Source organism: Lipotes vexillifer, unplaced genomic scaffold, assembly GCF_000442215.2.
Source record: "Lipotes vexillifer unplaced genomic scaffold, Lipotes_vexillifer_v1.1 scaffold1269, whole genome shotgun sequence".
NCBI classification, from domain to species: domain Eukaryota; kingdom Metazoa; phylum Chordata; class Mammalia; order Artiodactyla; family Lipotidae; genus Lipotes; species Lipotes vexillifer.
The window spans coordinates 301,649-328,697 of record NW_006779365.1 but is presented as its reverse complement, the minus strand read 5'-3'; the positions used below and the strand labels follow the sequence as shown (position 1 = coordinate 328,697).

At 37.5% G+C, this 27,049-nt stretch overlaps 1 protein-coding gene across 2 annotated transcripts in view; it reads left to right on the top strand.

The window, feature by feature from the left end:
- PDGFD (platelet derived growth factor D) overlaps positions 1–27,049 on the top strand; it is a 235,694-nt gene that overhangs the window by 181,680 nt on the left and 26,965 nt on the right. For both annotated transcript variants that reach the window (XM_007452566.1, XM_007452567.1), the window contains exon 4: positions 24,622–24,684. In XM_007452566.1, coding sequence (XP_007452628.1) covers positions 24,622–24,684 — 63 coding nt within the window. The remainder of the gene's footprint in view (positions 1–24,621; positions 24,685–27,049) is intronic.

The window sequence follows — 27,049 nt, the reverse complement described above, 5'->3', positions numbered from 1 at the left end:
TATATATATCAAATGAATGAAGTATTGTTGCCAGACTTTTGTAAAAGTTTCTTTTGATATTGGCCAGTTCATTGAAACTCGACAGACAAAAACTGGAAGCATCCCCATGTTGTAGTTGAGAATGCTATACCCATGAAATGGAAGTGTACCCACATTTATAGTGCTAGATGGTAGACTTCTCACTATAAGTATATATATGATTTAACATGTATTAATATTTGCACCATCTCACGCCAGCTCCCATTATTGGCTCATAGAATTAGATATGAAGTTATCACTAGCACATTCTCAATAAGGGGGTAAGGGTGCCTCTTCTCAGGGAAGCTATGTATTAGCCTATCTGTACCTATTTTTGAGTTTTTGCAAAGCTGAGCTTCACAGTCTCATTCCCTGATGCCATGTGGTGAGGATATTTCCTGCTAATGTTTTTGGCAACCAATCCCTGTCCAGCCTTCTTGCAACTAACTGCCTTCTCCATAGAACCTTGGAAACATACAAGAGGAAGAATAAAAAGGCAAGTGAGTCAAGGGGCTCCTCCTACCCTTTGCCACTTTGCTGTAGCACTTGTTCTCAGCCAGTGGTGATTTTGGCCTCTCCTCCCCCACCACCCCGAGATAGTGGACAATTTCTAGAATCAATTTTGGTTGTCACAATGGGACTGGGGGTGGGGGGGATCCACTGGCATCTAGTAGGTAAAGACCGGGAATGCTTATCAGTGTTCTACAGTATAGAGGTCACCTCCTTCCTTAGCCCCAGCAAAGAATTATCCAACCCAAAGTGTCAGTAGTGCTGAGTTTGAGAAGCCCCGCTCAAAGCCGTTTGTATACATTTTACTGCCCAAAGTTACCCGTGAGATTTCCTGGAGTATTTTGGAGATAGGGGTTTGAGGAGCAATGGGAGCAACAGAGGACCCATTAGGACTTAAAGGAGAAGGTCGGAAGGGGCAGCATTATGTATGTAACAGAAAATAGAGGGAAATTTGCACAAATCACAACCTCCCATCACCATTTCTTCACTTGTGTGACCATCTCTCAAGCTTCACTGTCAGTGTGCTTAATGCTGTGTGTTCATGCTGTGAGCATTCCCAGTGGGCAATCTGACATTGATATAATTAACAAAGTAGCTGGAGGTATGGTAAATATTACAACTATATTGTTGCTATACTGTGAAATAAGAAACAACTTTATAGTGGGAAAATTCCTTAATAGGTTTAACTGGATCTAGTACATGAGATGGAATATTAACACAAAGATAACATCCTAGGTTCTTATTTCTTTGGCAGTTCCTTTAAATTTATAATAAATTCTTACCTAGCCAGGTACTTTATATTGTAAAATATGTTGCATATCCAAGATTAGTATAAATGATTAAGCAACTATTTTCAATGTACAAAAAGTATCAAATATTTCTACTCTTTATATTCGCTGTCTTTAATCCATTCCTCATCAATTAAATGCCCATGAGCAAAAGAATTGGGGTTCAATACAATATGGAAAAGTTACATATTAAATTTATGAATGATTAAAAGAGAAGATTTCTATTATGGGATTTATAGCAATAAATAAAATACAAATATTTCTTTCTGCTATCTCATTATCTTTCAGAGGCTACAAGTTTAGGATTAGATGTATACGTTTTGAGATACATTATAAAATGGATAAACATTCCAACTGTCTTTGTTACTTTTTCCTCAGAGCACTTTCCTGATAGAGAGCTCAGGATATTAACGACAAATGTGATTTTCATAAAGTATAGTCCAGGCAAACCAAAGGGTTTACAAACTAGAGGCCTTTTAGGGAAATAAAAAGATATTGAAATAATAAACATAAAACTAAAGCTATGATATGAATATATTCACAATAGAAGACAGACGCTCAGTGAAAAACACGTAACACTGCTAAAAGCAGAAATGGAATGCTCTTGTGGGTCATTCATTATACTCTCCATTACATCAGTGGGGTTGATTTCTTTCCAAAGGTATGTCTTTGAATACTTTGTCCACTCTGGTGTGAAATGACTTACAGGATGGCTTTTCTACTACTTCCATTGTGACGCCATTTCACAATTTAATAGATATCACTGCTGGGAAAAATTTGTAGATACGGAGGCTACATTTTCTGTTATACAATTTCATGCTCTGACTTCTAGTTATTGCCCTCAGGGAACATCGTAAACAGTTCTTTCCCTTCATGGTGACACATTTTGGATTCTTGGAAATTTGTATCATACCTCTAAGTCATTCTCTTAAATATTTTATATGTAATATACATCAAGTACTTAATTCCTCTGTTGGTGAACAATATGTTTAGTTTTTATAATTTTGTCTCATAAGTCATTTTTCTCAGCCTGTTAATCAGTCAGCTCTTCTCTAAATCCCCAGAAGTTTGTCAATATCTAATACTAAAGTACTTGCAGAATGATTTGGTAATCTGATTCCATTTTACCAATGCACTGCACAGATCAACAATTGATTCCTAGTTTCAGACTGGAGTGCTCTTGTGTTTTGACAACTTTGCAATATCTTAACAGTTCCCTCCATAGCTTTTTTTCACTTGCTGTATTTCATAGAACTTTCTCCACTGAAATCTTAGGTAAAGTAGTTCCACTTCTAGATTCAGTGACACCAAAGGAGTCCTAACAATTTTTTTTTAATTAAAACTCACTTACTCTCTACTATGTATGATATGATGTAATAGCCACTTTGCAGCAATTGTTAATAGAGAAATAATTTCACAAATTTCGATGTTCTTTCAGCTCTGAGATAATCTGTATTTCATGTAATATCAACATTTCCATTATAAAGAATGTCTAGGGGCTTCCCTGGTGGTGCAGTGGTTGAGAGTCTGCCTCCCGATGCAGGGGACATGGGTTTGTGCCCCGGTCTGGGAGGATCCCACATGCCACGGAGCGGCTGGACCCGTGAGCCATGGCAGCTGAGGCTGCACGTCCAGACCCTGTGCTCCACAACGGGAGAGGCCACAGCAGTGAGAGGCCCGAGTACCGAAAAAAAAAAAAAAAAAAAGGAATGTCTAAAATATGTTTCAAAATCTGCCCCCACAAAACCCTATATATGTACATTATGCAAGTTATTGGAGTTACTGAGGGACCTTTGTCAGGTTAATAATTTACTCCCTATGAAATGCATAGTGTACATAGTTAGCACAGCCATCTTTTCCATTTCTTCCAAATTGATTACGCATGTTCATCTATGTTGGGAAGATGATCTACTTTCTTTTAAATTTCTAAGGTTTTCTTTTTAATATTAAATGTTTCACATCATATAAGATGGTCTTTCCTTTTCACAATATTCAAGTTTAGAGTTCTCCAGTTCCAGAATTAACATTATTATTAAAACCACTGTTGTTGTTTTGTCTGAGTATTTTGTTGCTATCAGAATCTACATTTTCACCTTAAAATAAATCAAATATGGGTAGTGAATAAATTTTAAAAGATTTTGACCCTGTTCACAGAGTTGAATCTAAGAGAATTTTTGTAATATCTTGAATTTCAGTACTAAAATCCCCTGAATAAGTAGCTCGGATATCAAAGGACAGAAATATATAGAAAAAAATTTTTCACAGTGCCCTTAAAACACTCCACCTTCACAGTATTTATGTTAAGGACAATACCTCAATAGTTTAACAAGAAGAAGAACACTTTTGGAGCTAAAACTAAGTGTCAACAGCTGTCTCACTGCCAAAAGGTGGCTTTATAGAATATTTAGTTGTCACACATTTTAAACTGTTTAAGAATAGAAATAATCATTAACCCATAAGCCAATCTTTAACTTTAAGCCAGCTTTATGAATAAAGATAGCTTAAAAATGAATTGGCCACCTGAAAATATGGTCTTTAAACTTAATAATTAAATTCCCAGCTGATAGATAATGGATCCTCATTAAGAATCTGAGAAGGACATGTGTCACATTATGCCCTAAAAGCCCAGCTATTCTTTGAGTCTTTGTTGAGAACCTAATATGTCCTAGGCACTATACTGGCTACTGTGGAAGCATGAAGGTCAGCAAAAAGTACACTGTAAAAATCTTTGTATACTCTGGGAATACAGAGGTGGGAGCATCTACATCAGAACTAATGATGCTTCTCAAAGGGAATGATTCAATTTGTGTTCTAAATGATGAGGTGAGATTAGCTAAATGGGAAAGAGTTGGGAGGACTTTCCAGGCAAAGGGAACACCTCTTTAAATTTGAGAAGGCTGATAAAGCATGAAATAATTCTGAAACCTTGGGGAAATATGAGTGACTGGCTAGAAAAGTTGGAGAAGATGACAGGAACCAAATCATGAAGGTTTTGATGTACTCATCAAAGGACTGCAAGCTGTTCAGAAACTCTGAGGGATTTGGGCCTTGGAAGTTACATAGATAGTATAGCACTTTTTGTTTTGATTTTACATGTGAAGACCAATATGGCAGGTCAGTGGAGAACAGATTGCAGTTGGTCAAGAATGGAGAAAGACTAGTTAGGAGGCTCTCATAGTCATCCAGGAGAGATATGATAAACTTTTAAATTAAAGCAGAGACTAGAAGACATGGTTTTGAAGGATTAAGAAAGTATAATCTGAAGGATTTAGTGACTAATTGGGGAATATTTCAGCATGACTCCTAAATGTGTGATGTACACAATTAAGTGAAGGTGGTTGTATTTTTCTAGGAAAGGAAACACAGGAAGATGAGCAGGTTTTGTGGAAAAACTGATGAGTACCATTTTGGACATGTTGAGTTTATGGAGACTGTGGGCTATCCAATGGGAGGTGGCCAGAAGGAATTTGGCAAAATTATCTGATATCAACAAAGATTTCTTGGCCTAGGATACAGAGTCAGGCATCGTTCATGTATAAATTATTGTTAAAACCAAGTCAAGTAAAGGCTAGAAAGGGTGCATTGAGAACTCAGAAGCTATTAAAAATATTAATAAGAGTCTTTCTATCAGTGAGTGATGGAGCAAGAATCAGGCTGCCATGAGATGAAGAGTGAATCAAATTTGCAGTAAACAAAAAGGGTAAACTACTATTTCAACAAGTTTAAGTGTAAAGGGACACAGATTTAAAGAAATGATACCCAGAGAGGTTAGATGAAGGAAATAGCTCTTTAACTGATAAAGAGACTCAAACATTTTTTGTAGGTTATATAGGACAGGCAAGTAGAGAAAAGGTTAAAGTTACATGAGAAAGAAAGACAACATAGTGTGGTGGGTTTGTAATTTTTCTCAAGCAGATATCCAGGTGAAGAATGATTGGATCACTCTAGAGAAGGGCTTTTGCAGGGTGGGTACCCGAGGACAGCTAGGTGGTAAGGGAGTATTGGTAAGAGAGGACTTGAAGTGATGGATTATGAGGTCTCTAAGATCAATAGGAGACTGATAACTTGAGGAACATGGAAGTATTAAGTGAATGAAGAGAGAGAGATAGCAGCAAGTAATACAAGGGCTTGCAAGGGTGTGGAAGGCATGGCCGCAGAGTGCACTGTGCATTTCAGATTTCAGATGAAGAGGGAGTGGCTGAAGTGAAGGTATATTAGAAGGGACACTAGAGTTGAGAGTGAAGGGTATTTTCTCTATGCTATCTGCATGGACACTGACATCATCCAGGATGATGGTAACGAAGTAGAGAGAAATACCAGAACACACATGCTGTGGTCCTTAGTAAATATGGGGAAGTGACCAGAACTTTAATGGAAGCAGCAATATGTAGAGAACAAGCAGAGAATAATAGGTGAGTGGTTGTGTTTCAGAGGAGGTGATTATAAGTTTACTTATATATGCCTACCATGTCTTTAAAAGAATATGTAAGAAACATAATGTTGATTGCCTCTGAGTGGCATCCCTTTTCTGTTAGACTTGGACCCATATGAATATATTTTATTAAAAATATCAATGGTCTGGAAGTTTCAGAACGGAGCCAGAAGAAAGGCAGCCCACAGCCACGTGCCCCAGCCTAGCAGGGTTTCAGAGTGAGAGCTCTCATTAGCCAGGCCTGGAGGGAAGTACTATCTTCAGGGGAGAACAGGAGAGAGTGGTCAGTGAGGGCTTCAAAGGTGTAAGGGTTGTTTGTCCACAATGATGCCTGGTTCTAAAAGACATCGCAAAATGGTAGTCTATCAGAAGTGATGTTGTGTTTATGGTACTCCGTTTTAAAATTCATCTACTCAATAGTTTTTAGACTAAAACCATTCAACCAATGTCAGAAATCCAATTTAAAGTTTCCTTTTTATTTTTGAAGAGAATATGGAGTGCAGGCTAACACAGCTCCCAAAAGCAATATTCTTTACTGTGTACAGTAAATCATCAGCTTTCTATCCCATCAGTAAACTAAGAAGTTGGCAGAAGATAATGCAGTGTTCTCTTCAGAGAAAAGATTCTTGTTAACTTATGTTCTTATCTTCTATAAATGTTTGTGGCTTTTTTTGGTTATTGTTGCTCTTGAAAGGATAGTATCTTCCACTTAATACAAGACAGTTAGGGATGTTTTTCTCTTATTTATCCTGAGGAAATCTAGTATATACATTGGCTGACTAGTAACTGTAGAGGTTGATGAGCCCCACTGAGGATGACCAAAAATGAATGGAGCCACAGAAAGCAGTCAAGCATATATCTAGCTTCCTTAATGCAGCTTTATTTGACACTGGTTAAATTCAAACTCATTTTGCTCTGAGCAGTCTTTCTTCCATTTTTTCCCCACTCCCATTCTACCCTCCATACTCTATAGGAAGCATCCTAGACATAGCTGAGAATAAAATGATTCTAATTAGATGGTTTTTGCCTGACCCAAATCGTCTTTGGCTTTTTATGTTAAACGTTATTGCACAGTTCTCTCTTCATATCATAAGGAAATATGGAAAAGGTCCCTTCCTTTTTCTTGTTCCCTTTGAGAATAGCTAAGTACTAAAGGCAGAAGCACTCAGTACTATCAACTTGCTGAATCAGGTTCTATGAAAGAGAGTCTGCAACCAGCCACGCATGCTGCCAACTATTTCCTATCCAGTCTGCTGGGAGAGAGGCCGGGAGGCTTTTCTTTCTCCCAGCCTAGATATCAAGAAGCTGTTGAAGTGTCGGGGTTTTCCATTCTGCTCAGCACAGATGTTCCTATTATTGAGGAAGCCTCCTCTAAAGCTGTCAGTCAGAATGACAGGAGTTCACCAAAGACCTCTGAAGGTCAATGAATTTCACATTAGGGTTGAGACTACTATGGTCAGCATTTGAACATGATAGATGGTGTGAGCTGGAGCATTAACTCTACCCAACCCACCCTCCCCCCACCCCATGGGCACTGGGTTCTTTTCTGCGTGTAGACAAAAGCTTTGAATATTAATTGTATTATTTCTACCCATAAACATCCCATTAAATAGCAGTATACACAATATTGTGTGAAACCTTGCATCCAATTCAAATAAAATCAAGGGGGAATTTTACAACGGTTGGATTTATTTTAAAACAGAGCTTCCATAACTAGAAATAAAGACCACTGGCTACAGCTTTTGATGATTACAAACAATGGTTGCATTTGGTATGCTATGAACTAAATGACCCATAATATCCTCCCTAACTTAATATTTTATGTAAAATGAAAGATTATGTGGTAATATAGGATGTGTTTATTACATCTTCAAAAGATTATTCAAAAGATGATTGTTAAAGAGACATCCTAAATTGTAAAAAGTTTCCTGACTTCTCACATGTCAGATGCAGAGAGAGCAGAGTGAATGTAGTCCTGTGTCTGTGTATCAAGGTGTGTGTATTGTTTTATGTAAAGTTTCCCTGTACAGAGGAATTATTTTAAATGCCAATATTTTTTTCCTTGAAGGAACTAACACTTATGTTGTTGATCAAATATGGGAGAAGAATTAGTGTTTTTCAATACATCTAGTAAGGGATTAACCCCTCCCCATTCCACCACCCTCGGGACAATTTCTACCTTTTTAAAATATATAGGTAAATTACCTGAGATACTATTGGCTGAAATGTCATAAGAAGTATACACTGTACTGCCGCAATCATGGGATCAGAGCACAAAGACTGGGATATATCTTGCAGTAGCACTTGGGCTCACGGTAGATGGGTACCTCACTCCCACCCTGTACCAGGAGTACCACTGCCTCCACCTGCTCCCTGTGTATCTCATACAGCACAGCCATTGATCCAATATTTTCAGCTGCCTCTGAAAACAACAAGCTTTTCATCATCTTTCTTCAACACTGATCGACCGGGGGTAAAGCTCAACAGAAACTGGGAGAGGACTACTACAGAGTAAGGCAATGTTCATGGACTGACACTACTGGGTTTGGGGAAGAAAAAAATGTGCAGCTAGAAATCACTCTGGAGGTCTGAAGAACTATTTAAAGAAGGACCAACTTTTCTTAAAGCATGTGCTAGCATAGAAAAAATCTGGACGAGAAGTCAGGAGACATGGAACCTAGTTCTGGCTTTCTCATCAATTTAGGTGTCTTCCCATTGGAAAGTAATAGTTCTGCCCATTGATTCCTGAAATAGTCATAGTTTGCTAAATTATGCTGCAGTAACAAACAACCCCAAAATTTCAGTGGCTTACAAAAAAAAGCTTGACTTTTCAATCAGGTTACATCAGCTGCTCATCACCTACAACTGTGTTCCACTTAAGGATCCAGGCCTGAGGGATCAGCCCCATGTGGGACATGCAGCAGAGGGAAAAGAGCAATGGTAGAACCATGTGATGTGTTTTAAAGCTTCTCCTCACATTCCTTTGGTCAAAGGAAGTCACATGGCCAAGCCTGCCTTAAGGGGACAGGAAGTACACTCCTCCCACAAGGAGGGTACCCAGGAGAAGCCCTGAGAAGACAGACCCAGTGGAGAGGGGCAGCACAGTGCCTGGAAACTGAAAGCACTGGCCAATGATTTGTAAAGCCTCTTCCAGCTCCAAAATTACAAATTTTAATTCATGAGTTTGAAATGGCAATAATTCATTTAGATGCAGAAATATTTTACCAGGAGATAAGAGACTGGTTCAAAGATGACCCCGTCCAAGAATGGGCTGAACTCCTGCATGAATCAGTAGTTTACATATGCATATAAAGGTTTTATATTTAAATTCCTTCAACTATTGATATTTCTGAAGCAAGTTCTCACCCTTACAAAATTTTTGTTTGATAGTTTGAAGAATACATAAATAACAGTCCTTTACATATGTGTAGTAATTTACAGTTGGCAGAGTACTTTTACATGCATCTGTTCCTGTCTCATCTGTTCCCCATATGGCCAAATTGACCATGTTTATTTACTCTGTATTCCCTGGAGTATGCCCAGAACAGTATCTAGCACATAGTAAGCACTCAAGTAATTTTCTGGGGGATGGAGCAGAACTACCTTTGTAGGGAGGCTAGTGGATGCAGTTATGGGCCTGGAGGAGTGTATCCTAACACGAGGAAAATGCCAAGTGGTAGTAGAAATGACCAGGCAGGAAATCAGAAAAGCTTCTCTTTGTATCTGTACTCAGCTCACATGGAGATGGGGAGAGTGAAATGAGATGAGATGTTAAGCTTTCTGAAAATTTCAAAATTCTAATGTACATTTTAGATGTTAGGCCATTGTACATTTAATGTACATTTAGTATGTTAGGCCACTGTAGATGGGATAGACCAATCAACATTTCTTCCAAGGGAAAAAATGTGTTAAGGATAAAGATTTTCTTCTACATGTCAGCCACTTTTATTACTTTACATATAGTGATGTATTTAATCCTCAGAGCATCCCTTTGAGATAGGAATTACTATGATCTCTGTTTTCAGATAAGAATATTGAGGCACAGAGAAACTTAGTAGTTGGTACAAGGACTCTAGCTCATAAGTGGTGGAGTTGGGATCCAATTCAGTCGGACTCCAGAATTTGTAACAGGTGATTCCCATCTTTGCAGAGGTCTTATATAGCCATCTTTCCAGTAGAAAGATAATATATTGGAAAGACTGTACTAGTTTCAGAAAGTATGCAGTAAGTATCCACCTGTGCCAGTTAGTTTCACATGAGTCATCTAATTTAATCCTCAACTAACCCTGTGTGTGGGGAAAAGGTATTTTTCCCATTTTACAAGTCAGGAAACTCAAGCACAGAGAGTTTACCTTGCCCAAAGTCACACAGTCAATGTTCCATGTAGAATTTGATTCTGAGTGCTCTGTCTCCAAAGCAACATTTTAAAAAATGCTTTAACACACTGATTATCAAATCTCTTCTACCAACTAAAAATGTTGCAATCCTTATTCAGCAAGGTGAATAGCAAAGGAGTTTCTCAACCTTCCTGCTCTTCATTTAAAGACAAGTGGTTTGCTTTTATTTTGTTGGCACTTAGAGATCCTCTGATGAAAGCCATCCATGCCCATTTGTGTTCTAGCTTCTGTCTCTATGATCCCTGCTGGGTTTAGACATAGCTTTTAGTAATCCCACCAAATCAATCCCTGCTGACCAGCCTCAGGGGTCATGGTAAAATACTTAAAGGATTCTCATCTATTGAATCTTCTCATCAGGCAAACATTCTAACTCTTCTTTGAAGAAGAAATGTAATTTTGCATACTGCTGAGGGATAAAATAGAACTAAATTGTATTTGAGTGGAGAATGCTATTATCATTTTAGGGTTTTGATTACCAAAATAAGGAATATCTCCTAATTCTAAGGTGGCCTTAGAAGATCACTGACATTCCAGAAAGTTTTCTTTCAAACCAACAGCACTGAATTTCTTATCTTCAATTTTCTCCACTATTCTCATCTCTCAGAATAGCTATCTTCTGTTTATTATTTATTTTCTAGGAACTCCATTATGTTGCTTAAGATCACTGAATTCAAGATGATATAACTATTTTTTTTTTTCATACACACAGAAGGGGATGCATGTGAGCAGGAGCAAGGGAGATGTGGCTTTATTAGTAACCAACTTCCTATGAGTTAATGCAATGCACTACAGTATGTCCAGAGACCTAGGCTCCAGGCATCAGATCTGCTGATGAGGCTGACACTTGACCTTTTAGGGGCTTGATTTACTTGCGTGTAGGCACAGGATGGTTAGATTGAAAGCTCTCTGAGAGCAGTGACCTTGATGCTTTTTTCATTTCTGTATCTGCAGCAACTTGAGTCATGCAGTCACTAATAATGGAAGTCCACAAATACCTGTTGAATGAATGGTTAAATGCCCTACCCACCCCCCCAAAAAAAAGAAAGAAAGAAAAAGAAAAAGCCAAGCCTGACATTTAAGACCCCCTGATTTGTCCTACTCCTTTTTCAGCCTCACTTCCTGCCTGCTACTTTGGGCACAGGGCAAACTCACAGGTCCAAGATCATGCCACTCTATGTCTTTGTTCATGCCCTTTTTTCCACCTGCCTACTCCCCGTTACTATCAGAAGCCCTGATTATCATCCAGGGGTCAACTCCAGGCCACTTCTTCTGAAACATTTGTTTCTAGAGATCTTGTGTTATTCATTTATTCATTCCACAGATATTAACTAACACTCAACTGTGTAGCAGCCAGTGTGCTAGGGCTTTACATGCATCATCTCGTTTGATCCTCACAGTAATCCAATGTCTATTTATTCTTTCATTTAACCAGTATTTATTAAAAGCATGTTAGTTAACACACCCTGTTATAAATGCTGGAGGTTGAGTGGTGAGAACTTTAGAAAACAACCCACCCCCCAGGGCTTATATTCTAATGGAGACACACAAGGTTGGAAACAAGTACAAAAATAAATGAACAAGATAATTTCACATAATGATAAGCCATTATGGAACTAAAAGTTGCTGATGTGAAAGGGAATGACAAGAGTGGAGAATTAGAATTAATCTAGATGGTAAATTCCTCAAGGGCAGTTTTACATCTTATGCATCTATGCGTTACCCAGTGACCAGCACAGTGAGTTATATACTCTGGCCATTCAAAAATCTTAGATAGAGAATAGAACTTTGAACCTAGTGATCTGTAAGATCCCTTCCAGCTCTAAAATTGTGCTGCTGAGAATAAGAAATAGGTACAAGGTTTAAGTGTGAGACATGAAGTATTCCTAAAAAAACCCATATGCAGAGAATATCTCAGCTAATCCTTGAACCTGGGCAACAATTTAGTCAGCTCTGATTTTTCCCAATCCAGTAGAGAAGACGCAATAGTTTACCCAAGCCCTAGAGTATTTTCCCTTTGACTTTGGAATGCATTGTATTTTTTTCTTTGGCAGCAGAAATACCTTTGTAATTATATTTGGCTTAGATGAATGCAGCAGTGAATTCTTAAAGTACATAGCATGTGATAATACAAAAAAGTATAGCAGGAAGCAAAGGAGAGCCAATCTGGGATTAAAATTTTGCTGTGCAAAGCCTAGTGTTTTCACTCACTGAAACTGCTGATGAATACTGCTAATGTAATGACAAGCAAAAGTTAACTGATGATAACCAAAAGTAAAAAGGAATTGTAAAAACCCATGAATACAAACTGATAGGATCAGATTGCAGGATCTCTCATCTAAACACCTTTTGTCCTATTCAAATTGATTTTCCCAACGAGTAGGAGAAGACTTTGAGCTGTTTATTCAGGAGTGATGATGAAGTTATATGGGCTGAGTTGCACATCTGTTCCTAGGAGGCCTCCTTCACTGGCTTTAACCAGAGTCTGGCCAGAGTGTTAAGTTTTTCCCTGGGTGAAGCTTTACCAGCCTTAACAGGATGAAGCTCACAACCTGTGTGTTTGGTGGTCAGCTCATAACGCAGACAGCAAGCCTGCTTTAGAGATCCGAAACCTGCAAACTGCTTTGATTAGTTGCTAGTTGAGTGGGGAGTAGAAAGAGGAACTGCAAGGTCAAGAATGTGCTAATCTCACCTTTGTGAAGTGTAATTTGCAGGGGGATGGGCACTACCCTTTTGTTTCAAACTTTACAGTAACCATTTCTCCAGTTTAACCACATAAATGTGTGGAAACCCCCTTACAGTCAGGCCAAGAAAAAGGTTGTCCATTGAATTAACTTATTTCATTTACATAGTTCTATGATATAAACATGTCTATTAAATATTTCACATTCAGTGTAGCCTATAGTGCCAAATGATAATTATGATGCGTTGCAGCACCAGTGAAAGCATACTGGTCGAGTGTAAGGATAAGGATTAATATGTACAGGAAAAAATGTGTCACCAAGAACAGAAAGTCACCTCCCTAGGCAATATTTATATTTTTAAAAAGAACGAACAGCTTTTTTTGTTTGTTTGTTTTGGTACTCGGGCCTCTTACTGATGTGGCCTCTCTCGTTGCGGAGCACAGGCTCCGGACGCGCAGGCTCAGCGGCCATGGCTCACGGGCCCAGCCGCTCCGTGGGACGTGGGATCTTCCCAGATCAGGGAAGGAACCCAGGTCCCCTGCATCAGCAGGCAGACTCTCAACCACTGTGCCACCAGGGAAGCCCAAGAACGAGTAGCTTTTTGAATGTTTTATGCATGTCTTGCCCTGATTCTTTTATAAGATGTCCCCCTTTATAAACCTGTCACTTGCTGAATAATGTTTCACCAGTGCTCTTTTTTCCTGGTAGTATGACAAGCTGTGTTGACTATTGAACTTTAAATGGTATTTTCTCCTTAAAGTAAAATCTTAGGAGTTTTAATTAGCAATGCAATAATTTGAGTTCATAGAGGAAATGCTTTTAGCTAAAGGATTTTTGTGATATGGCCTTAATCTTCATAGTGTTTGTAATTCCCATTTTCCTTAATATTTGTCTTAATAATGTAACTAGCTGTTGGCCAAGATGAGGATAATCCATTTATATAACACCATTAAAGCACAGAGAAGTTTAGTATTTCTTAGGAGTGTGAATTTCAGCACAGTCATCCAATCAAAGTCAAATGGTTTCTCAAATTTTGAGTTTGAAACAGTACTTCCTCCCTCAACAAAAACTAAAACAAAACAGAAAACAAAGTGTGCTCACTGTGTACTAGGCATTGTGCTAAGTGCAAGGAAATGAAAATATGAATAATTCAGGTCAGTATTTCTCTTCTTCATTTCAAACTTGTAATTTTCCTGAGGTAGCAAAGTAATTTCCTCAGCCATGCATTTTCGCTTGGTAGTGAAAATAATCTTTAAGATTAGTTTAGCACTATCAAAAGCACAATCTTTAATAATCTTCAGGCTACTGGTGAACCAAACCAAATGTTCTTTTTGAAATGCATTTAAGGAATGTATGAAAACCTGTACTTAGCACAAATCAAGGGTATTTGTTTATCTTATAAAAGGATTCTTTATAAATGAAAGTAGGAATAGTTCAGCAGAGATGAAAGAGCATGAAGAATCAGCCTCAAGTTCAGGTATCAGTGGAGCCTCTTAATAACCAGGCTTGATTCCATGGGCAGGTTCCTTAAGTACCTTGTCTCCCTACTTTCTCATCTCTTAAAGCTACAGAAATGATGAGTGGGATAACGTGTGTAAAGGGTTTCCTATAGTGCTGGTCACATAATCTAGGCTCCATAAAAAGCAGCTGTTGCTACAAAACAATTAATAGGGTTTTCTTAATATTAAACAACTTTATTTTGTTTACAAGAGCTATTCACAAAATTTAAATCTGTACGAGCTTTTCAGCAACACATTGCAGAGAGATGTATGGCAGTACTTTTCTAGATGTAAATTAAATGTTCATTTATCATCTGTGTGTACCAAACACAGTGAAAGCTATTAGCAAGGTTGTATCTTGCAATTTACAATTTTCTGTGCAGCCCTTTGCCAAGACGTTCTTGTTTGGCAAACACAGGCTTTAACCACCTTCTTCATCATCTGTTTCTCCTCTCCTAGATCCTTATGTTTTCCTCAAGTCATAGTACATAAAAATAATTGCAGGTTGTTCACCCTTTTTCTATTTGAAAACACACCTCCAGAACTTCTTTAGTTCTCAAGACGACTCTCATGACCTATTCTCTGCTTGTCAGAGGAAATTTCTTATTTACCATTGGACTGGTGTTTGCTCTAATTTTTGCTTATCCTATTGAGAGCAACTTCCCAGACTAAATTTCGTCTGAAGAAATCAGAAACTATAAAAAGTTTTTTATCTTATAAGAAGAAAAGTGAACTTTTAAAAAATATCTTGACATTAGCATCAAGAGTACATGGATGCAGCCGCATAGCACAGGGAGATCAGTTGGGTGCTTTGTGACCACCTAGAGGGGTGGGATAGGGAGGGTGGGAGGGAGGGAGACACAAGAGGGAAGAGATATGGGAGCATATGTATACGTATAACTGATTCACTTTGTTATAAAGCAGAAACTAACACACCATTGTAAAGCAATTATGCTCCAATAAAGATGTAAAAAAAAAGAATACATGGATATTAGTTGATGAATCCTAGAAGTTTTAAATTAAAACATTACACATATTTCATTGTTACTAACGATAAATGAAAAAGTGGTAAAATTAACTCTTAAATCAGTGGAAATCTGCAAGTATGTCTTATCTCTGAGAGATATTTGTTACTAAAGGTATATTTATTTTATATAAATTATATTTCCAATAACAGATGACTCATGCCCATAGCTTCTTATAACTCTAAGTATATATGTTATTAAATTTCACAGGCAAATTCTCTAACTTTGAAAGATGCTCTTTGATTCTTGTTAATTATTATTATTTTAACATCTTTATTGGAGTATAATTGCTTTACATTGTTGTGTTAGTTTCTGCTGTATAACAAAGTGAATTAGCTATATGTATACATATATCCCCATATCCCCTCCCTCTTGCGTCTCCCTCCCTCCCATCCTCCCTATCCCACCCCTCTAGGTGGTCACAAAGCACCGAGCTGATCTCCCTGTGCTATGAGGCTGCTTCCCACTAGCTATCTATTTTACATTTGGTGATTCTTTTAAATTATTGATCCTTGAATTCTTGATATCCTTGTGTTACGTGTTGTTGCCAATAAAAGCTGGCATCCAACCAAGGCTTTTCCCTTAATACTTGTAAAAGAGCTGGTTTGATGATGAGCATATAATGAAATATACTACTTGTAAAGGTTTGGTTGGATCACAGAGTTTGATTGAAACTGAGTTTTCAATACTTGCTTTATTCTATTCCTATGAACACTAGGACATTGATGTATCATTTCCACATATATTGCTTGGACTGCATGCCAGAAATTCATGTATTGGAGTATCAAAAGTCCTTGTTTTAAAGGATCTCACCCATAGAGTGATCCTAGGGCACAGGGCTCCAAGTTTAGCATTATTTGAATTTCCCTCAGTGGGTCATGAACTGAGCAGAGTGTCATGAAATGAAGAATTCACTGAAGGAATAAATGTTGTAGTGTATTTGCTCATTATTGTTTTATGAATCACGACAAATCCCGCTGTTTCTTTTGCATTTCAAAAGAAACACCTTTAAGCATTAATTCAGTCAAGAAGCACAAATATAATAAGGAGAGATAGTTCTTTAATTTTTGAGCAAACAGTAGAAGACTTTCAAAATTAGGGAAATCTTTTAAAACTTTTCCAAAATAAGTCATCCTTGGTAAGTTAAAGATTGTTTTGATTGAATACTTTAAAAAAACCCCAAGTAACTGCATATGTTTTTTTTGTTTTTGTTTTTTTTTTGCAATATGTGGGCCTCTCACTGTCGTGGCCTTTCCCGTTGCCGGACGCGCAAGCTCAGCGCCCATGGCTCACGGGCCCAGCCGCTCCGCGGCACGCGGGATCCTCCCGGACCGGGGCACGAACCCGTATCCCCCGCATCGGCAGGCGGACTCTCAACCACTGCGCCACCAGGGAGGCCCCACTGCATATGTTTTGTTTTAAGAGATGGCTGAATACGACCTCTGAGCAATGAACAGTTTATGGCTCATCTACTCACATACAGCATAATCACCTAGGATAAAAATGAACAGCCGTCCTCTGTGAGATCCAGGAACAGGTGGTACAACTAATCATACCAATGTTTGGAATACTGGCCTGGCAACAAGATTCGAAAGACAAGTGTCCCCAGCTCCACTATAAAGGGACAGGAGAAGGATTCTTTTGCACATCCAGTGCAGGAACTCGATGAATAAATGTGTGCAAGCTTGCCTTGGGAGAGGAATGAGTAGGTTATTCACTTATTAGCTTGTGATATACCACCTGCCCTCTGGGATGGGCTCAAGGTGACTGACAGCAAGTAAGGGTTATCTGGAGATACCCTTTCTGAACATGGAAATTCCCATTCATATTGTAGACTTTAATAGAAGAGATTATTATTGAAAATATTCATTACCTATAATGCTCTTTTATCCCCAGCTGTATTTGCTTTCAGCCTGTGGGCAAACTTTCCACAAACAGAGCCAGATAAATGCCTGTCTGACCCTGAGCTGACTTCATATTTCTGTGGCTGTTTTTAAAAACCGCATATTTCTGAGAAATAACAAGGTCCTGTTGTATAGCACAGGGAACTATACTCAATATCCTGTAATAAAACATAATGGAAAAGAAAAATAAATAAATAAAAAAGAAGGAAAGAAAGCAACAATAACAAAAAAACGAAATAAAATAAAATTATACTGCTTCAAAAAGAACTGCATATTTCTGTGGCCGTTTTTATAAACATCAAAGTTTGTGCTGCATTAGCCATGGTTTAGGTGGAACCAAATGTGATCATTCTAGAACAATTCTTTATTATTCTATCTTTGAACAATTCTCTATTTAGCAATTGGTGAGAAACATTTCTATAAGAAGGCTTTTATTTTCCACCAGGGACTACATGGGTCATACCATTCAATCTAATAATATAACATATAAGGCTTTAGGTAAATGATGATACGCATACCCCCACCCCCCAGTCAATTTTTTCTTTCTCACTGTTTCAGTCCTGGTGCAATCAGATAATCTGTACATTTTTCTAGCAAAAAACCTTTTGATTTATGAATTTATTTTACTTTAAGGATAGTAACTGTTTATCTGTTGTATCTGTTACCAGTATGTTTACTAGTTTGTCATTATGCTTTCAGTTCTGTTTTTGGTATTTTTTGGATTTATACAATGACTTATGTATGTGAGGTGTATCAATTTTTATGTTTTCCGACTTCAGCATTCATGCTTAGAAATATCTCTTCCACACTACAATTATATAAATATTTATCTGCATTTTATGCAGTACTTTTAAGATTTTATTTTTACATACCTCCCCAACTTTCTAGTCTATAACACTTTTTCTTATACAAACCAAACTATGCATACTAAGCTGTTTAAAAAGTGAAGGTCTGAGAATCATATCCATGTTTTCAATACTACTCCAAATAGTAAAATGCAGAGAATGAGGGAGTTTCATTTAAAAATGCCAAATAATGAGTTTCACTGCCAACATATAATTAGGAACTATTTTAATGTGAGGACATGAGCTGAAAGTAAGTTATTATAATTTATAGTGATATAAATTAATTCTTATAAGATTAAGGCAGTGCAGATTAAGATGCCTATAATTATAGAATGATACATGTCATTATTTGGTGGATTGGAAAGAGCATGTGACTAAGACATACACAATAGCTTATTGAGTTCTAGTCCTGACTCCAGTAATAATTAATTAGTTTGGGGATGATGGGTCATTTTCTCTTTGACCATCAGTTTGCTTGTCTCTCAAGTGAGGGCATTGGACCCTAGATGACCTCTGTAAGGTACCCACAGCACCAAAGGGCTAAGATTCCTACATGGACTGAGGGAACAAAATAGCCAAAATATCAGCTCCTTTCTTCTAGGATGGAACATACTGCCTTTCAGGAGCAAGTGCTAAGGAAATCAAGGGCTGAAGTTGTCCTGACTTCTTGGACCTAGCAAACAGTTCTCTCTCCTCAGAAGAATGGCACATGGCTTTTAAAGCACTTACTGGAGTTTGCTGTAACAAAGAACAGAAATATGTTTTTGTAAGCTGGACTGTTTTGCTACATTTTAAATGATTATTCACTGTTTCATTTTAGCATTTCTTAAAGTTATGCTAAGGGCAGTGCCTTTCAGCACCCATGAAAAATGAGTTTGTCTTTCATTAAACTGCAGCTCAAAAAACTAGCAGTCTACCCAGGATGATATTAAAAGTATGTAACAAATAGTATGACATAGGCACCAACTGCTCAGAAAGGACTGGTTATAAACTACAGATCTTCCTCAACTTATGACAAGGTTGAAACCTGTTGAAAATATCATAAGTCGAAAATGCATTTAATACACCTCATCCACCAAACATTGTAGCTTAGCTTAACCTACCTTAAACATGCTCAGAACATACATTAGCTTATTGTTGGGCAAAATAATCTAACACAAAGCCTATTTTATAATAAAGTGTTGAATATCTCATGAAATTTATTGAATACTGTACTGAAAATGAAAAACAGCATGACTGTATGGGTACAGAATGGTTGTAGTGTGTTGGTTGTTTACCCTTGTGATCTCGTGGATGACTGGGAGAAAGTATACCCATACCACATATTGCCAGTTGGGGAAAAGATCAAAATTTAAAGTGCAGTTTTTACTGAATGCATATCACTTTTGCACCATCATAAAGTCGAACCATCTTAAGTTGAGGACCATCTGTATTGCTTGCCTATACTGGGGGGTAGCAGCTGAACGTCTTTCCTGAAAGCACGCTGGGGACCAGAGAAATTGGAGTCTGTACCAAAATTAGCTAGGAACTTGGGATAGAATGGAGAACAATAAACAAGGTCCCTGCCATTCAAGCGCATACTTTCTAGTTGGGGAAAGAGATAATCAGAAATAAAACAAATATAAAATCATTTCTGTTCACCATAAATGCTTTAATGAAGAGTAAGCCGGTTACGTGAATAGAGTGACAAAGAGTGGGAGTATTTTAAATAGAGTGTTCAAAGGTCGTTCTCTAAATATATGATACTTGAACAGAGAACCAACTGATGAGGAACCAGTCACTGAAGACCTGGAGAAAGGGCATCCGAGCCAACAACAAATTTAGGTCCAAAGGGAGAAGAAGCTTGGAGTGTTATTTGAAAGATTGTAAGAAGGTCAGTGTAGTGAGAGGGGAGCTGATGAGAATTGTAGAACATCAAATCAGAGAAGGACACAAGGAGATGAGGCAAGCAGTGGTCAGCTCTTATAAAACCAGATCCTGAGTGCAATGGAAAGCTACTGGAGTGTTTTAAGCAGAAGACAAAAGTGACTTGATTTACAGTTTAAAAAGATATCAATGAAATAGAATCGAGAGCCAAGAAATAAATCAGTATTTCACAGTGGAATCAAGAATACTCAATAGAGGAAAGATAGTCTTCAAGAAATGGTGCTGGAAAAACAAGATATGCAAATACAAAAGAATGAAATTGGACCCCGATCTTACACTACTCACAAAAACTAACTAAATATACATTAAAGACTTAAATGTAAGATCTGAAAACATAAAACTCCTAGAAGAAAACATAGGGGAAAAGCTCCTTGATATTGGTCTTAGCAATGATTTTTTTTGATATGACAACAAAAGTAAAGGCAATATATGTAAAAATAAGCAGTTGGACTACATCAAAATAAAAAGCTTCTACACAGCAAAAGAAACAATCAACAGAATGAAAATGCAACCTGTAGAATGGGAGAAAATATTTGCAAACTACGTATCTGATAAGAAGTTAATATCAAAAATATATAAAGAACTCATACAACTCGCTAGCAAAAAAAAAAGGAACCAAATAATCTGATATAAAAATGGGCAGAGGACCTGAATAAACATTTTATCCAAAGGCATATAAATGGTCAACAGGTACATGAAAATATGCTTACCATCACTAGTCATCAGGGAAATGCAAATCAAAACCACAATGAGATATTACTTCCCACCTGTTAGGATGACTATTATAAAAAAGACAAGAGATAACAACTGTTGTTGAGGATGTGGAGTAAAGGAAAACCTAATGCACTTTTGGTGGGAATGTAAATTGGTGCAGCCACTATAGAAAACAGTATGGAGGTTCCTGAAAAATTAAAAATAGAACTACCGTATGATCCAGCAATCCCACTTCTGGATATATATCCGAAGGAAATGAAATCACTATATTGAAGAGAGGTCTGCAACCCCACATTTATTGCATTATTCACAATAGCTAAGACATGGAAACAACATAAGTGTCCACTGATAGATGAATAAAGAAAATATGATATATATAAGTTATATATATGTATGTTGTATATATTATATATATTTTACATTTTATATGTATATATATATTTTTTTAACCACAATAAAGAAGGAAATCCTGCATTTGTGACAACATGGATGGACCTTGAGGACATTATCCTGGGTGAACTAAGGAAAAAAAGATAAAAACTGTATGATCTCACTTATATGTGAAATCTTTAAAAAACAAGTGAAATTCACATAGAAACAGAGTAGAATGGTGGTTGGTGAGGGGCAGAAGAGTTGGGGAAATGGTGAGATGTTGGTACAGACTTCTAGTTATAAGATGAATAAGTTCTAGGGATCTAATACATGGTGACTGCTATATTGTGTACTTGAAAGTTGCTAAGAGAATAGATCTTAAATGTTCTCACCACACTCTTTCACACACACGCACGCGCACACACGCACACACACTTGTAATTATGTGGGTTGATGGATGTGTTAACCTTATTGTGGTAATCATTTAACAATATATACATATTATCAAATTATCACATTATATACTTTAAACTTACACAGTGTTTTATCTCAATTATTTCTCAATAAAGCTGGGAAAAAAAGATAATTCCAGCTGCCATGTGGAATGTGGACTCTATGGAGAAAGGTAGAAGCATGGAGAAAGTTAACAGGCAGTTGGCAGATTTACTGGTATCTTGGATTTGGGAGGTTATGGAGGAAGAGATGAGATTGATCATAGTGAGGATAGATTTAGAAAGTAAAATTTCTGTGTTCCTTCACATGGAGAGATTCTCCATTCAGGGCTAAAGTTTGGAGTTTCTGTATTTTATTTTTATAAGGGATATCATTCCCTTTTATAAGCTTATTTTAAATGTCATTTACATTCCCTTTTATAAGCTTATTTTAAATGTCATTTATAAATAATGGCAAACTTTTGAAATAAGGTAAAAGATAGTTGGTTTCTTTTAAATGTCTAATATTCATGTTCCTTAGAGAAGATAAATTTACATTTTATCTAGGATTTAATGAAATCCTTTATCATTTGTGCCTGTTAAAGTTTCTGGTTAGAATCCTGTAGCCCAGATAGTGAAGAAGATAGTCTTCAATAAATGGTGCTGGGAAAACTAGATATTTAAATGCAAAAGAATGAAATTGGACCCCTATCTTATAATATTTATAGAAGTTACATAGAACCTTCTACCAATACTCTGCTTTATTCCTTTCCTGCTTTTCTATCGACTCCCTTTTTGGACTCTGTTCCATCTTTTTCCCTCAGGCATACAATTATCCAAGCTAGCTGTAATGATGTGAAAGATCACCACACAATTTGTACTGAGGAATGGGTTTTGCTGGTCCAAGCATTCCCAGAAGAAGGCTACGTGATAAAGAGCACACCATTTACCTCTCTGAGAATTGGTTTTCTAATAATTAAAATGAAGAGATTGGACTAGATAATCCTAAAAATTCTTTTCACTTCCAAGATTTTAAGATTGTCTCTCTTCTGATTTTCATATGTTGTTGATATAATCCATTACTTGCTTTAATTAATTACACAATGTTATATACATCAGCCATTTTTATTCTGATGATTCCCAAATGTATATCTCAAGTTCAAGACTCGCTCATGAAGTCCATTCTCATGTAACAAATGGATTCCTGAACATCTCTACCTGGACATTGCATAAGCACCTTGAACACTTTATGTCCAACATGACTCATTAACTTTCCCCATCAACTTGCTACTTTTTCTGTATGCTTTCCTCACATTGTCTAGATCTCTCTCTCTTTGACTGAGTCTTCTACTCCACCCTTCTTGCAAATAACCATCTACTTACTTATCTACTTATGAATCTACAAGACTCAGCTCCAGTCACCTCCTTATGCAAAATTTTTCTAAAGCCCACTTCCTCTGCATGTAGAATTTTTTACTGCCTGTGGTATCCTGATTAGTATCAGCACCTGCATGAGTTTGTTCACCTGTTTATGTGTCTACATTTTTAAACTCCATGAGGGCAAGTATAGTTTCTTATTTCCTTGTGATTCTACCCTCAGCTTAGAATGTATCACAGTAGATGATTAACAAATATATAATGAATGAGTAAAAATGAAAATTCTCTGATCTGAGAATTGCTCATGTCCCAGTTTCTTATCTGGAATATGTTCTCCCACCAATAGTCTCTTCAAGACAGGGGGAAGCCATTGGCTTTCTTGCTTTTTTCACCTGTTTACCAGTTTATGAAGACTCATATAAATGCCAACCTCCGTTTGTTGGCACACATTATTCTGTGAGAATTCAGTGCCCTTTTCATATGTATTCTGTCTTGCAGGGTGCAGAGACCACATTTTCTCTTTCTTTCCTCTCTTCCCTGAGGTTGAGATTAGAATAGTGATGTCCAGCCAGCTTTTAATATATGTTCATTCCTTGAAGCCACATTTGCCTTAGTTCCCTCTGGTAAACAACTAAAATTTCTTCAACGTAGACATTTATATATAAACCAATTTCATCATGAGCACTTAATAAATACATTTCCGGCTTCTCAAAATGCTAATGAAATTTAGACCTGATACTTAGCTCTCATTCAGTATACTTGGGTGTATAAGCTGTCAGATTTGAGTGGCTGAATTTTTTATCAGCATCATCTTAAAATACCTCCTACTCCCTGACCAGGCTGGAAGAAATTAACCAAGGTGATTTATTTCAGCAGGGTCAAGAAACCATCTGTGACTTGTAAAAATGATAGGATCAGCTTTCCTTCCCATTATGTTTTTAAAACTTACTATTACTAGGGTAATTAACATGAAACTTACAGACAAGTCAGAAAGAAGTTTGCCTTATAAGAGAAGTTTCTTTCTCTGAGGTCACAAATCCTTTAAGACTTCTGAGATAACTAACTTTCTCAGGTCTGCTCTCTACTTTCTTTTCTTGAGTGGGTAGTACTTTGTCCCTCCCATGGCCATTTTCTTCCCCCTCCCAGTCTTCCTGACATTTCTTGATAGAGTCAGGAATAGCACTTTGTCAGTTAATTTATCTTTGAAAAGATCACAGATTGAAAGTGATGCAGAGCTAGTTCAAACCAAATAACCATTAATACTGACAATAATTATCATTACTCTTTATTAAGCACTTTAAGTGCTAGTTATAGTTACATAACTAATGCATTTAATTCTCAAAACAGCCCTGTAATTTAAGCATCCCATACCAGCCTTTTACAGAAGAGGAAGAGAGGAGAGATTTCCTGAGGTCACACAGTCAGTAGATGGCTGAGTTAAAATTTGAACTCCTGTCCCCACATTTTTTCCATTTTGCCAGTGTTTATAAGTAAATGTGAATGCAGTTGTCCATGTCTTGAATGACAAGGGTTCTTGAGGAGAGGTGCTTAAGACAGATGGTGACCTGTTCAGCAGTAATGTAGCCTGTATTCCTGTTGTCACTTAGTTGGAAGAAGATTCAGATGGCTGAGATGAAACTATGCATGTAATGAATTGAACAGAGGTTTGCCTGACTCGCATGGATGTTTCTTTGCCTTCTAGGAAGATTTCCAACCCGCAGCAGCCTCAGAGACCAACTGGGAATCAGTCACAAGCTCAATCTCAGTAAGTAATTTATTTTTCTGTTGCCTGCAAAGACAACTGTTGGAGTAGTAGCTAAGGTCAACCCTGGGATGACTTCAGCTGCATGAAGTATTTATGGCTGGACCCAAAGCCAGGTCTCAAACATGATGTGTTCTTCCAATTCTTTTAGGTTATAGTGGGCTATGTCAGATGCCCTTTTTTCTCTTTCAGAAAGGTTTCCTGGAAATGTCAGTACCCCTTGTAGGAACACAGGGTAGACAATGACTTAAATATTTATCAATTTCAAAGCAGAATGTTGCAACTAAAGGACTGTCCAGACATATCAAAGGTGTGAAACAGTTCAGGGCCCAAGCTCAGGTGGGGAAGTTTGAAATAGTTTTTTGAATATTCCAGGGGACGCCGTTAACCTTTGCATTTTCAGGGATCTTTTCAGATGTGAAAAATCCATGTTTATGGTAACATAACTTAAGTGCAAGCCAGGCTTGTGTTCTATTTGGCTTGGAAATAAAACATAACTCACGCTGAAACTATAAAATGGTTCATGCTCCTTTTTTTTTTCCTCCAAATTTAGTCATTTCCCAGTATTCTGTATACTTATCTACTTTGTACAGAAAGAGCAGACTTTGTTTTCACCAATCTTAAGGGTAGCACTTATGTAGCAATAAACTGCAAGATAATAAATGCAGTTGTTCATTAAAAGATTAAGAGCACGGAGAAAGCTTGTCCATGGTTCTAAGGTGGGTTAGTGTGGCTGAGTCAGAGCTGATTTTTTTTTTCCAGAAGTGATGTTCTATTTTTTGTTCTTGGAGGGATTTTTAAAAAATTCCCTCAGATACCAGGATTTCTTCAGCTATGGATTCTGTGACTATTTAATTCACCTGGTGTGGCTGCTGAACTAGAACATGATCTGATCGAGATCAGTGAGGTCTCTAATGGTGATATTAAGAGTATTTTGTTCGTTTCTGATGGTCAAGAATGCATGCCCTGAACCTAGCTGAGTATAGGCAATCATTGTCAGGAAGGTGAAAATTAAAATAAGGCAGGTAATACTGAGGAGCTGGGAGGCTAGGCAAGAGGTTTGGGCAGTTAGCAGCCCAAGACTGACAATTCAAGGTACATGCCAGTGGCAGCTTTTGCCATTCAGGACATAGTGGTCTATTCTGTCAGGAGATCCTCTGGCTTCTCAAGTATCTTATACATGATAGCTCAGGGTTATGTAATCATTCCTGCCCAAAGGGCAGAAATCAAGTTTAAAGGACCCTTCACTGATTCAAGATAATCCAGGCCCTCTTAAAGAGAAGGATTGTCCTGTCCGTTTGGTGCATCTGTGGAAGCTCAGCACTAGGTCCAAATCCATTGGAAACTCTTCTGGGTTGAGTTCCAAGTCCAGGTTCTGCTGAGTCCTCTAGGAAGACCAGGGAGACCTAGCTTCTTTTCTTAGCATTCTGATTTTCAAGAACATCCTGGAGTAGGAGCAAGGGCCCTTGGACCTACCATTTACTTCTGTATAAACCATTCTTTGTTTTTGTTGAAACCGGTTTACAGTTTTCAGAACATTTTTACAGATTTTTATCATTACTTTAAAAGTAATTCACTTAGCTTTAAAATTGATTCTACAAACATAAAACAAAAGCTGAATGAGAACAAATTTACGGTGCAATTGAAAGAGGCACACCCAACTAGTATTTCTCTCAAAAATAGTTCTTATACAATTGCCTCGGAAACAAAAATATTCTCTTGGGTTGATTAGATCACCTAGTCACTCATAAATATTTTCTTAAATATAATTAGTGTTTCAAGTCAAAACTTGAAAAGAGCAGTAAAACTCACACACAAGGACACTTTTACATTTTACGTACGGTTTGGATTTGCTCTTCAGACTAATGTTAGAAGAGACTAGACTCCCTCCTCCTCCTTCCTCGGAGCCATTTAAGTAGCTTATGCTTGTGTCTGAATGGCTTGATTAACATTTCTGCTTTTGTTTCAAAAAAGAGGGAAGAATTTTAATTTCAAAGCTTTCATATGCTGCCATGCACCTAACTTTGGCCAGCTCATTTTGTTCTTAGACCCACATGATACAAAGCTAATTGTAAATCATCTGTTGTGTATGAGCCAGGTAGACTGTAGATCCAGACAATACAAAGTTGAATGGGAATTTGGAATTTTGTTACTGAATCATAAATTTAGCCGCCTTTAGCATAGGATGCCAAGAGGGATCTGAAAATCAGAAGTGATGTGAGACCTTCAGCTTCAGCTTCTATGAGACCACACACACACACATACACACACACACACACAAACACACTCCTAGATTAAGGAGCTGGCCTGATACCTTCAGCAGTCTATCTCATGTCTCACACGCTACTCCCCAAACCCCATGTGCCAC